Source organism: Maylandia zebra, linkage group LG4 (assembly GCF_041146795.1).
Source record: "Maylandia zebra isolate NMK-2024a linkage group LG4, Mzebra_GT3a, whole genome shotgun sequence".
NCBI lineage: Eukaryota > Metazoa > Chordata > Actinopteri > Cichliformes > Cichlidae > Maylandia > Maylandia zebra.
The window spans coordinates 28,895,772-28,909,775 of NC_135170.1; the positions used below are offsets into that span (position 1 = coordinate 28,895,772).

Here is a 14,004-nt window from a genome sequence, read left to right on the forward strand (position 1 = left end):
CCTTATGTGGGGATATAAAATAGGTTTCTGTTTATATGTTTATTTTTCCTTATACTCGTGTATTTTACAACAGGCTACCGTTTAACCGAGTGATTGTTATCAGCTAAAGTTATACTTATACCAATCAAAGCAAAACTAATGCTATAAGTGTCTATTTATACGTACCTGCCGTGTTAAGATCGGGTCACTCACTACCGCATGCCAACCAGCTGGCTTGCACCTTGAGAAGTCCTGCTCTGCAAATTCATTGGCCTCTGCTGCTTAGCGTCAGCGCAGGGGGCTGGGCTCTGATGAGGACTTTGCTGTCAGGAATGCATAGTAGCACTAAAACCCCACTGACTGTGTCGCGCTGCTGCAGACATCACCTTTATGTTTGGGACGCACTTAAGCTGGATTACATACCGGTGGTTTCGAACAGCTTCTGTAGCCTCTAACTGACCTTTTTTATTTAATAATTAATATTATGCGAGTTTTTACTTGAGCTTACAAGAAAGTCGTCTCCTTTTTTGTATTTATTTGGCGAGAAAGAACTGTTTCATTACACGGCACGACTTCAATGCCACCTTCAACAACCATGAACAAAAGCGGAATGGTTACAAAAATCAACACCAGGATAAGGACTGACCCGTTCGCTGGCAGCTACGAGCTGGTGGGCAAAGAACTGGGCAGGTAAGTTTGTTTGTTGCCTGAAGGTTTTCGTTTTTTTTTCCTCCAAGCAGTCATTGACAAAAATCCTAATACCTTCGTGCGTTGGCTGGACGTTGCAACAATGTCTGAACAGATTTAGGCAAATCGCTTAATCATATTAGAGTTACTCTCTGCACGTGTTACTGGGAAGCCTGCTAATTGAATATTTCCAATTGCGCTTTCCATCTGCTGGCGCGGAGCAGCGCTTTGGCACACGCAACGCGTAATGGTAATGCGCTTCTGTGAGTCCTGGCTGGAAGTTGCTAAATAGTTTTGAGACTCTGAAACATTTTTTAATTCTAAACAGTGACAATAACGAGTTGTGTGGAAATGCATGGACTGTTCTTATACATTATCTTTGCGATTTAAGGAAGAAAGGTTTTCGACTTGCTTAATATTTCTGCTGAGGTCCCGCGTGCACGATCCATTATATCCTGGTGTAAGTGGTACTGAAAATGAAAAACCTCAAATGTCAAGAGTGCTTAAGAATGGACTTGGAGTAATCGTTCTGAATGCGCGGCGATCTACACTGACATCAAGAAACATACGTGCAACAACTAATGATCAAACATGCGAAAACACAAAGCAAGACTTTCTAATCCTGGCCTATATAGTTCATTCTTGCTGCTTTCTTGACTATTTTCCTGTTTCATGTACCTGCTTTCCCACAAGTTAAATATCCTGTCTACCAACAGTGCCTTTTTTTTTTGTTTTGCTCTGGCTTCCTCTTTCTTTAGCCACATATATATTTATGTCTCCCAGTTGCTGGTTTGTGGATGCCAGCTGAAATTCCAGATTCCCGCTGTATTTAACTGGGGATTCCCCAATGTGCCAAATTACAATGACTTTCTCTAATAAGCACTGCAGCATGAATAAAGAAGATGAGCTGTGTTTCGCTCCTTGGGTTTCACTCAATTCAGCAGCTGGTTGCACTCTCTGTTTTCACAAATCAACTTCAGGTTTGTTCTTTTGCACATGCTCAGTAATGTCCTAGTAAGTAGCCAATTACCTTTTATAAGACACCCTGGGACATGAGGGAGAGTAGCATGACCTGTCGTGCTGGCTTTAGGCTACCAGTGTAGTCTACAGCATCCTATAAACTTTTTTCTTTCCCTTCACTACTACCATAGATCAACTTTCTTCATAATCACATTAGGTGCAGGAATGTACGTAAGTGCCGCATGGCAGGAGATTAGCTTTATTGTACATTTGAATGCCGAACATTTCAACTGTAAATACCAGGCAATAATTCAGCGTTTGCAGAAAAAAAAAATGCCTCCTGACCCTTTTTTTAAAGCCTTCTCATTATCACGCTCTGCATGGTTTCCTGCAGAAATGGCACAAAATATGTTGTGGGCAACCTGAAAGCAGGAAGAGGAACTCAGGTTGTGTGTCAGACTGTCTGTGAAAAAGGCAAATAAGAGCTGTCATTTTTCATTACGCTTCAGACATGAGTCAGTGAGCCTCTGGGGAAGACAAAATGCAAACTGCACAGGAAACCAGTTTCTTAATCAAATTATCGCCATCTTGCGCAAAGGAATGTTTTGTGTCACAGTAAATTTGGTGATTGATAGCAGATGAGTTTCAGACAGGTTCCTGAAGAGAACTGTTTGAACTATATAACCGCAATTGCTGATTATTTGAGAAAGCACTTCTCATCATTAGCCAGAGTATGTTAAGACCTTTCTGTGTTAACAGTGAGATGTTGGTATTTTTAATCCAAAAAAGCAAAAATGTATTTTTTAAAATGTTAAATTATAGCGTGATATTTTTTTCTTTCTTTCTTTTTTTTTTTTTAATAACAAAAATATTCTTTTCATCTTCCTGGTGAACATGGCCGGCTACAAGATGGCCTTGTTTAGTAACCTCTGACCTGTTGTCAGCCTTTGAACGGACCCCCCCGGGCTGCCCTTTTCAATAACCACTAGTCATTTCTTTTCACTCTAATATGTAGCACCCAGCCCACAGCTCTGAACTTGGCTAATTAAGGATGAAAAGCCCCTGATGGCTTTTGCCTTTTCAGTCTGAACAATGACTCGTCACTACACTGCGAGACTGGGAAATGGGGTGGCAGCCAGCACACAACCAGACTCCATCCAGAACAGTAGCTGTTTTTTGGTCAGCAGCACAGTCAGCTTTAAGCAATACTGTGTGGGAGGAAAAATAGCTTCATTTATTTAGTTATCTTCTAGCATATTTTGCTCACTTTCCCCAAGCCTTGTGTGTTGTGTCTAAAGTGTAGCTTAAGAAAACACTGAGATGTTAGTTAGGTGTAGATGTTAAGATTACAGTGACTGTCTTCATGTTGCTTGGGTTCTAACTCGACTGTCAAACTGTGACATCCCCCCCAGCGTGTGGCCTGCTCAGTCACATTCATGTGGGTGGTCTTGGTCTCAGGACTGCTGTGTTTAGCTGACTGGTCAGCTTTTGTACAACTGTCAATGCAGAAGCAGTCTCTGGCTGAGGGTCTGGGTGGAGGTGTCAACACAATTCCATTTGTCCCTGCTGCTGTCAGCTGTGAAGAAAGGGAAGTGGTGCACAAGGCCTCATTTTCAGCCTGGGAGAGACGGCTGGTGATTGTGTTGGTTTGACCCAAATGCAGTTCTGAATACATCGGACATCCTGCCCTCACCCACAGCTGACCCTTAGCACCTTTTATGACTCTATTAATGTACATTCGGGGGGGGGAGTCAATGTTTATTAAAATTAAACGTAGATAGTCTTAATGCTGTGTTTTACCAGTGACATTATGCAACCAAGCTGTCACATCTCTTTGTTTTTGCTTGACCTACAAAGTCGCAATACCCTTATCAGAGCCCTGCCCTCTATTCTGCCGCTCTTGCCAAAAGTGTCAGCCTTATCTGCTCTCCTTCAGACCCTCCTGAAGGCTAGAGGAACAGGAGAAAGAAGGGGGATCTCTCAACGAATGCCTCCTTTGCACAGCATATCAGTGGTGAATAACGGTCTAAATTTTTCAAATGATGCCACATAAGCACCTTATCTCTGGACTTTTCCATAACCGCACCCTCGCTGTTGCACTTGTAGCCAATTGGGTTGCCTTTCCAAAATGCCTCATGTCTTCTTAACAGTCAAATATTGAGTGGATTGCATGCATTTTAAGTGACCTACATTTAACCCAGTAACAATTTGAAAAGGAAATGGACCCATGTCTAAACAAATTAAAAAAATAAAAAATAAAAAATAAAATAAAATAAAAAAAACACAGGAAGGTGGTTGTGATTTTTCTTCATGGCTAAACACTCTGTTGCTCTTTTTGTTGTTGTTGTTTCCCAGGGGAAAGTTTGCAGTTGTGAAGAAGTGCATTGAGAAGGCGACAGGGAAGCAGTATGCTGCCAAGTTCCTGCGAAAGCGACGGAAGGGCCAAGACTGCCGCATGGACATCTTAAATGAGATTGCTGTGCTGGAGCTGGCCAAGGCAAACCCCTTTGTGGTGACACTGCATGAAGTCTATGAAACCAGCACTGAGATCATTCTCGTTCTTGAGTGGTAAGTCACTAATGTTCTACATCACAAATATTCAACTCTCTTTCCCAAACTAGCAGTGGTTTGGATAGCTAATGGCATCATACAGCAGTAATCTAAATAATTCTTCCTGAATCTAAGTGTTTGAGCCATAGCAGAGAACTTGAGGGGGGTGATTAGGTCACCAGGTATTGGTGAAGAGAAAGGTGGGGTAGGCTCTGCGCAGGTTTCCCAGGTGTACCTTACAAATAATTCTTTTTCATAAGCACAGGTTTAGTTGGAAAAGCCTCAAATCTTACATACGTCATGCAACATCCTGTGTTTTGCAAGATAAGAACGTCAGAGCTTGGTGCTTCTGTGTGAATAATTAGATTTTATGCAGTATGGTCGGCTGATTTGCAAGAATAATTAAAAAAAAAAAGGAAGTATTTCCTGGCATAGTTCTAGGCAAGTTGCTAGTTCTTAAAAAAAAAACAAAAAAAAACACCCACGTGTGAAATGCACAGGCTTGCACTAGTTTAACATGGTCTCTACCTTAAATGGAAATTCTCTGTGTCTGTGGTTAGTCGCTCGTCTCGCTGTAGCGTGAACACCTCAGTTTCTTGTTACGCTTACTGATTGTGATGAAGTGTCACTTTAAATGCCACAGTAAAACTGCAGCATGCTTACTGTGTAAAAATGACAACATTAAGCTATGGATTACTCATTTAGATGCTACCGCTTGAATCTGGTTAAGGCAGTGATGACTCTCAAACATGCATGTGAACACAGCAGGTGGTTCACACTGCTGATTCAGTTCCCTAACAAGGTCAATTCAGCATTTGGCTTTTAATACTGTGGTTCAGATTTAAAAATCTTTAGGTATCTAGCGAGTGTCATCAAACTCCTTTCATGAAACACTTTAATTAGGATTTAGAAAGATCCCTTAGCATCTTAACCACCTCACTTCCCTCATTACACAAAGGAGTTTGTCCTTGAATCATGTTCCAGGGACCCTGTTCCACAACTGCTCACTTCTCAGGCAGAAATCCTTCTCCTGCTCAGGATCCACTCCAGTTATTCCCTTCCCAGACATGGAATGCTTCTGTAGAACAAAAGCTTCTCTATGGGGAAGGCTATGTTTGACCTCTTGACTAAAGTGCGAAAGGGGAAGTAGCACCATAGTTCACCCCTGCATGCCTGCAGAGAAAACATAGCAGGAGGTCAGTCTACAGTGGCCCACATTTCCTCTTCAGCCGCCAAAGAAGTTACGCTGGGAGTTGTTGGTGCGCTGGGATTTGAAGCAGAGTATGCATGCACGACATCTTAGCTCTGACAAAGCTTCTTTTTTTTTTTAAATGTCAGTTATTTTCTGCTGCATGTCCTAAAAGCTACAGAAGAACTAACAGCAAGCGAATGAAAAACTGCATTCACAAACCGTCTGACCTCGGCATGAGTTTCAAGAATTGCAAACCATTTTCCATTTCCTGTGGGTTTAAATGTAAGCAGCAAGCAAAGCGCAGCTCCCAAAAGTAGCACACAGCCATGCCGGTAAAATGTCGTGTGCACACACACTTTTTGTAGCCACAACCACTTCCTTGTCAATGTTAGAGAAATGAAGTCAAAGTCTAATCATCTTCAAAAATACAGCTCCAGCATGCGTCAGTACCAAAGAAACCCCCAGGGTAATGACTAGTTTTAGACATGATCACTTTCATGAAAACCAAATCGCCTCTAAGTTCTTTTTGTGGAGAGTAACTTGAGGTAATCAGTGAGATAGGTTATCCATGGGGGGGGCAAAGTTCTTCCTAAATGCTATGCAACATAACCCAGGCTGTACTGGACTTTAACTGAAACATGCTCTAGGTGACAGAGGGCTATAATGTAGTAATGAGCCAAAAAGAATGATTACTAATCAAACAGAGGATTGACTTGTTTTGCCCCTTTTGCTTTCTTATCTATGCATTCAGAGTTTGGGTGGGAGTCAGCTGTTCTTAACTCTTGTCTTAAACCAATTATTTAGCTCAAACAGTGTGGTTGTGATAGGTTTGTTCTTTTGGACTGTTGTAGGGAGGATGTCTGCCTGCATTCTAAAGTAGGGAATGCATCAACTTCCAAAGCACAGCAACAATATTCAGACTTCAGGGAATTAGCCTGTCATTCTTGGCCACAATATATGCAAATGGTCTTTATTAGGATTTGAAAGCAAGGATCATTAAAGTATCCATCAGACTAACTTATTCCTTCAGTTCCTTCACCCACATGAAGGCATCAATAGCCAGCTTGCATTCATTTGGTTTACATGTGCAGATCAGCGTAAACCTATTGAGCCACTGCTCTTAAGTACTCTGGGGGTCATCAGCTGGGATTGACTGTGTTTACAGCAAGCAAGTATTTATTGCTAAGAGTTTAAAAAAAGAATTAGGTCTGAGAGAGGTAGAGTGCCCAAACCAAAAACAAAATGCTTTCTATTTTTACTGCTCAGGTTATTGAAGTTGGCAGGTTGAGAAGGCTAACGGGGATTTTAAGGTGCTGCTTGTATAACAGTCATGCCCAGGACCTAACGGGGACTGGAAGGTGCAGCTTATGTAACATTTGTGCCAAGGGCTGGAACAAAAAAAAATTTCCTCTGAAGATAAAAAGCATGTCTGCTTTGTAAATCCCCCACATATGGTTGCAGTGTTTTTTGGAGGGAGTCGACTGTCAGCTTCGTGCATTGCTAGAACTGACGGAGCACCTAACATAAATCCACCATGTCTCCACATTACTTAACGTTGTTATACAAGCACAGCAGGGCTATGCAGGAATCTTACTATTACTCAAAAATGAGCAAGCAGTTTGTTTCGAGTAAAGGAGTAGAAAACGATGCATGCTGGGGCTCATACAGAGCGGGTACAAACTTCACACTTCGCTGCTTCTTTCTTTCTGTTAAAATATTTTTACAAAGTGGTTAGGTGGCGGGTGTTTTTATTTTTTGTCTATTTCCTTCCCCTGTTTTAGTGAATTTATTTCAGTATATGAGGTTGTGAAGGAGCTTATCTGAAGCTGCTGATATGACCATTCTTATCTCTGCAATATTCCTGACAAGAGGAAAGTACTCACACAGGCGGGGTACCTAACACTGTACTGATTTATGTTGGACTCGCTTGCAGTGTGTAGATGTGGATGAACTTTGTTTCTCTAACACAAATGAGGGGGAAATGGTTATATAATTGTAAAGAAAGCAGTAATGGCTTTATATTTTTTCCCTTTTTGTGCGATAGGTTGATAATTTGCATTGCCAACTTATGTGACTGAAACTGAGTGGAAGGGTGTGTTTGTAACTTTCGAGGAGCAATTTATTATTACAAGTGCAAATGAAAGTGAGCCAAGCTAAACTTCACTGGGTGGTTATCCACTCAAAGTTATGTTCTTCTCATCTTATCCTTAGTTTCTTTTTATTCAGTTTTCCTTCCTGTGTTTTTCTTCCAGTGCCGCCGGTGGCGAAATCTTCAACCAGTGTGTTGCGGACAACGACGAAGCCTTTACAGAGAAAGATGTGATACGACTGGCCAGGCAGATCCTGAACGGGGTGGCCTTTCTGCATCGGAATAATGTGGTGCATCTGGATCTGAAGGTAAATGCACAAGAAATGTTAATGACAAATATAGGACGGTGCGTTCTCTCAAGAGTCAGAATGGGGAAGATATTATTTCTCTTATGCAACCACAGCTCATTCAGCGTGCCACGACTTTGTTCCCGTGAGGAATCACTTTATAAAAGCATCTGACCTAACTATCATGTTTTCTTTGATGTGTCTTGAGGTAACAAAGCAGCCGTCACTGAGATTTTCTTTTCTTTCTTGATGCGTCGGGCTTCTGGTTACACATTACACAATGTGTTCTAGATAAAATTATCCGTTGAGATGCACTAAATTGTTTTAGAAGGGCTTTCAAATGTTTGAGATCTTGTGTCAAACTGTTTTCAAAAGAGAAATCATTCATTATCGAAGCATTCCTGTGGTTCCTCAGGCTTTGCTGGCTCAAGTCTGATATTTGGATTTCTCTTTCTTGTATGTATCCCATTGTTCCAGCTAAATCTGGCATTAGGCCAGCCTGGCCTGGATTTAGGTTGTATGTACACTACAGTATTTACATAGACTAACCATAGAGCCATTTAAGTGTTTGGCAGAAATGCCTTTACCTCTCTTCAGAATTGTCTGATAGGCTTATTGGATGATCTGGGCTCAAAGGCCCAGTTAGCAAGTTGACTGATGACCTAGACCCCTAATCCTGTCAGGATCAGTTTTCCCAAATGCTTTGACTCGTAGATGCGTAATTAATTACCTCAGGCTGCTCAAATAATCAGTCTTTATCTCCTTATGTAACCTTTGCCTAATCCGCATGTGTGCCCTCTCCAGCCTCAGAACGTCTTGCTGACCAGTGCCACACCTCTAGGGGACATTCGTATTGTGGACTTTGGCTTGTCTAGACGAATGGACAACATCACAGAAGTCAGGGAGATCCTGGGTACCCCAGAGTATGTGGGTAAGTCCTGCTTTCAGCTACAAATTACCCAAAACTACATGTCTCTTTTTCTTTTTTAAAATGTGAGCACATTTTAAGGTGACTAACTTTGGTCATGTGTTTCTGTTGCAGCCCCAGAGATCCTGAACTATGAACCCATTAGCACTTCTACAGATATGTGGTAAGTGTGCTACTTTAGATAGTATTTCCACTCATGTTAGAGGACGCCACACACAGCTAATTTAATCTAGATAAATATTCAAGACAATGACATCACCTCCCTAACGTGCAAAAGACAATTTTGTGTCTAGACCTTTGACCACAAGACAAACCTTGCTACATACTTGCATTTAATTGGCTCATCATAGAATAGTGGAAGCCAGCCAGATGTGTGGGGCTTTGCAATACACTGTGTAACCATAAACGACAATGACTTGCCCCATAAACACCTTCTCCTTTCTCCTTCCTCTTTACCAGGAGTATTGGGGTTCTGACTTATGTCATGCTCACGGGCGAGTCTCCTTTTCTGGGTGCTGACAAACAGGAGACATTCCTCAACATCTCTCAAGTCAACATAGACTATTCACCGGATACATTCGAGGGCATCTCCTCGCTGGCTGTTGACTTCATCAAATCTTTGTTGGTTAAAAACCCAAGGTGAGGCTCTTTTTAAACAGTAAAGGTGAAGATGAATAGATGTTATGGCTTAATGTGGAGAGTTTCCATCAGCATCACTTTGAGCAGATTAACACACCAAGGATGTGAGTCAGGTTCACACCGGCACGAAAGCACACGTCGGCACACGTCTAAATGAGCGTTTGTGGTAACAAGATTTGCGTCACTTGGGCGAGAAGTCGTTTCCTTTCTTGCAAATGCTGGTTGTGAATTTTACTCATTTAGCAAACTTTTAGTTCAGCATTTTTGGATTGACGTTAGATCAAACACTGATGCACGTCTTACCTTTTCCCTGCATTACCATTTCGTTAAATTCAGCGGAACCTCTCAAAGATCTTTAAAAAAGATACCTTAATGTGTTTAGAAAAGCATCAGCAGATGCAGACACACAATCTCCAGTCAGTATCATTTAATTGCAGGAGTACAGTGGCAGCACTGGAAAAAGGCAGATATTTCACCGTCTGAGTAATCGGTTAGAGACGGAGGGGAAAAAATCTTGACAGCAAATGGCGTCGTCTTTGTGGCTTTTCGTGCCCAATGTTGAAAAGCCAACTTGTAAGAAAATGTCTTGAGTGAATCTGAAGATCTAGGCAATCAATCTGTTATGTAATGTCTCTGGGATTTTTCCACTTATGCACAGTGTTATTGTGTTTGTGTATACAGGAAGAGGGCCACAGCAGAGGAATGTCTCAATCACCCCTGGCTGAACTCCTGTCCTCACTCCCACCCACACCTCCACAACAGGTCGCCGTCCTCTTTGGATGAGCCGGAGACGAGTCAGTCCGAATCGGAACCAGAGAGTCCAGCTCCGTCCCCTGAGCTAGATGTGATTGGATCATTTCTCAGGTGCCCAGGCCAAGGTGAGCTGAAGGCGGGCCGTGGCGCCTTCTCTTTCAGTGAGCCCCCTTTCTGCACAAGACCCGAAATCCAGCAGGAGCTCATTTGCTGACTGATGTTTCACAGTTGGAAAGGGACTCAGTAAATTGAAACTCCATGGAGCAGAACCTGAAAACCTTTAAGCCTTGAGGTGCTTGGTTTTGATCGGAACCAGGACCGTGTTTGAGTGGCTGCAGTTTGCCCGCCTGCTCCTACTGCTGCGACGTCTGTGAGCTTGATACCTCTGCCTGCGCCTGTGTGTGTCACTGTGTATATGTTAAATAATACACGCTACTCAGTGCTAGTTAGAATGATTGTACAGGAGGAATATGAGAGGGCTTGAAGATGCAGGACAAAGGAGTGGGAGAAAACAAGGACTTTGTTGAGGACTGCACTGCTGCCTTATGTGATAAATCTGAACTTGGCTCAGCTGAACACTGGCTAGTTCACCCCTGCACACATACTGCTTTATCCCCAATTAGCCTTCGGACGGGGTTTCAGAGGAGAGATGGCCTCCCACTTCTTTGGATGACTTCACTCAGTGTGTGCTCTCATCTAAACAAGTTACGTTTCAGTGACCCAGACAGACCTTCTGTGACGAGTTGAAGAAAGTAAAGCATTCTGACAGGTGGATCTACTTAAGAAAAAAGAATGGAAAGCAATGAGCAGCGCCCTATGCGAAAGCCAGACGTTAACTGTATTGTTTATTAATGTGTCTTGTACCATTTTAGCCCCTCAAACGGTCAAAGCCACATCGATGCCTGAGGTTAAGATGGATATGGTAGCATTGTTATTATTGAGGACAATCATGAGCACTTTTATTTTGTTATTGGACTTTTGTGTAAAACCAAAGGCTCATCAAGCACAGTTAGGTGTCACACGATGTACTGTACATATTAACCAGTCTGCAACACCCTCTGTTTTTGTCACGTGACCTGTTTTTTTTTTTTTCTTTTTCATTAAGTGCCACTCTTTTAACCTCACTTCTGTTAATGTTACAGTTGAAATTTTTACTTTTTTTTTTTTTTTTTTTTTTTTTTGTCGGTTTTGTTGACCTTTGCACAAGTTGCACATTTTGGTTTTTGTTTTTGTTTTGCTGCAAGGTTGCCATTAGATGTCACAAAATTTGTCGAGCATGATATCAGCCTTGGAAAGAGGGAATCGCAGGGGCTGGATTTTTTTTTTTTTTTTTTTTTTAAATATGGACCAGAATAAAATATAATGTCACGGAAAACTGAAGCCCAAGATGTCTTTGAATATGTGATGTTTGCCTTTAGATGCTCGGGAGCAGAGAATTGACATTTTCTCAAAAGAAAGTACTGAAAATGTATATTGAGTTTGTAATATTTTTTTTTTTTTTGTTGTCGTTTTGTTTTATCATTGTATAGATGTTAATGTCATTATATTGTATTTGGTAACTTTGTTAACTTTTATGTATTACTGTGTTTCGCCTCTCGAATTTCAGGAAGGTTTGCACTTGTCCTTGTGGACGTTATGTTAAAATAAATAAATGTTGATGGCTTGCATTATGAAATTTAACAATCATGAGAAATACATTTGAATTTTGTATCAAAATATTGAGTCTGGTTGTGGTGAGTTTTTCCTCCTCCCTTTTCTTTATTATAGCAGCAATAAGAGAATATGCTTTCTGGAAAAACTAAAAAATGTAATAACATGTTTATGATGTAATTCAATGAGATCCAGTTAGTGGGCATGAGCTCTTCCGAGAAGGCTGACTAAAAATAAACATTCATGAATTCCAGACAATCGATCTTTATAAATCTATCTTTTCCTCTTAGAACCATCATCATGATGTCAAAGTTTTTACATTTTTCCAGTATCTTAGTAAAATGAGCGATGCTTTGATCTGTTGCTTGTTTTTTCTTTTTCCGCTATTCTACAAATGTTAGGATGCTAACACACTGAACTAAAATAAGAACGTCACAGTATGACGTCAGCATGTTACATACAGGTACTGGCACGGTGCCTGATTGTAGTTTAATGGCCGTTTCTTTTCTTCATTCCAGCTTTCAAATAAAACTGTGTTGGGTGGTGAGGGAAATCAATGCTTTCCAAACTGAAATTAAAGAACTTAAGCAAAAGGAAGGTCCACTAAAGCTGTTTTTGTCAGTCAATAGAATTTAAATTGCTAGTTATTTTTTTTTTGTCTTGACATGAATCACTTGGATTTATTATGATACAGAGCTACATATCTAAACATAGATATGATATATTTGTGAAAAAGTTTAAATATCAAATATTTCATGACTATCTACACCAGGGGTGTCCAACTCCAGGCCTCGAGGGCTGGTGTCCTGCAGGTTTTAGATGTGTCCTTGATCCAGCACAGCTGATTTAAATGGCTAAATGACCTCATGTCTTGAAGTTCTCCACAGGCCTGGTAATGAACTAATCATTTGATTCAGGTGTGTTGACCCAGGGTGAGATCTAAAACCTGCAGGATACCCGCCCTTGAGGCCTGGAGTTGGACACCCCTGATATAGACACTATTAGCACGTCCTATGGATCTCTCTGCTTGTTTGCACTGTTGTTGCTTAGTTACAATCACTTGTATCTAACAATGCATACAAAACAATCCTACGTAGAACAGCAGTGACCAGCCTTTAACATTTGTGATTAAAAAATAAGGTATATTTTCTTCTTGATTCCCAGTTTGGGAACAGCACTCAGTCTTTGTGAGGCTATCATACTTTGTTATCATCCCATTTCGTATTTTGCATGCTGCTGCTGAACAACAGCCCGTTTCATGCTTTCTGTTGAGCTGCTGTCAGTAGTTCACCTGTGTGTCCTTAGAAAAGCATACCAACACAATTACATTAGCTAAGAGCAGATTTCCTCTGAAAGCATCTGTTTTTCTTCTCAATATGTCTTTCTGCATGCAGCATCATAAATTTACAAAAAAAGAAGCCCCCTCAGGCTAGTCTTCCTTAAATATCCTGCAGCCGCTGTGAACAGGAAATGCCAGGATTATGTAAAGAGGAACAGAGAGCAATCCGTTCCAGTGTAATATAGCTTCTTTCCCTTTTTTTTCTCACCCCTGTGATTGTTTACTTGTGTCAGTTCAAACAATATCCGTGCCTGCCAATATCCCGAATTCTTGCTTTAATGTCTTCTTCCTCTTGTTGTTGGCATTGAGCCAGTTCATCTCCATGGTCCTGGTCTGGTGGCTCTTGGCTGCATCTGCTGTTTCCCTTAAAGAAAATCCTTCTTCTACATGGAGCTGAGGAATGCCAGAAATGTCTCTAACTGGCCTGCTTTCAACATTGTCCTTCCAAAACTGTCTTTTATGCATCTCTTCCCTTTCATCTTCCTTATGAATTTGTTTCCATACCACAGCGCACACACATAAACACACGCACTTACTAGAAGTCACTGATTAAGTGGCTGTTTCCCAGAAAAAAATCAGGTTCAGTTCATGTGACTTTGATATTTGCGGTGACCATTAGGAGATGATTTAAGGCAGATGTGGAGACAGTTTGTACTGTCTTCTAACTTTGAGTGCACTCCAAAATCTTACCGTGTGGCAAACAAGAACTTAGTTCCTACAAATCCAAACAAATATGAAAAGCTGACCAAAGCTTACTATGGAATCCAGATAACCTGCTTTCAGCAGTCTCTGTGGACTGTCACGGTCTTGCTTAATGGTTTTAAATGATATCAGGCAGCAAATGTTGCTTTGAAACACCGAGTCTAAGCAAAATTCATTTATCTATCTTAAGTCAACCAGCCAAAAAAGATAACATTAAAATAACAAATACTGTTTTTGCTTGCATTATAC

General features: G+C 41.2%; 1 protein-coding gene across 1 annotated transcript; it reads left to right on the forward strand.

Moving 5' to 3' along the window:
* The first annotated feature begins 314 nt into the window (after nucleotides 1–314).
* stk17al (serine/threonine kinase 17a like) lies at nucleotides 315–11,782 on the forward strand. Its single transcript, XM_004552284.4, has 7 exons — nucleotides 315–669; nucleotides 3,982–4,194; nucleotides 7,621–7,765; nucleotides 8,549–8,675; nucleotides 8,787–8,835; nucleotides 9,132–9,311; nucleotides 9,993–11,782. The coding sequence occupies exons 1-7, from the start codon at nucleotides 557–559 to the stop codon at nucleotides 10,276–10,278; spliced, it is 1,113 nt and encodes a 370-aa protein (XP_004552341.1). The 5' UTR covers nucleotides 315–556; the 3' UTR covers nucleotides 10,279–11,782.
* Nucleotides 11,783–14,004: the final 2,222 nt, after the last annotated feature.

Bases quoted from the DNA above. Each gene is read 5' to 3' on its own strand.
- stk17al (XM_004552284.4), top strand. From the start codon at position 557: ATGCCACCTTCAACAACCATGAACAAAAGCGGAATGGTTACAAAAATC. The intron at 4,195-7,620 runs GTAAGTCACTAA...TTTTTCTTCCAG, and splicing joins ATCATTCTCGTTCTTGAGTG to TGCCGCCGGTGGCGAAATCT. The intron at 9,312-9,992 runs GTGAGGCTCTTT...TTGTGTATACAG, and splicing joins TTGTTGGTTAAAAACCCAAG to GAAGAGGGCCACAGCAGAGG.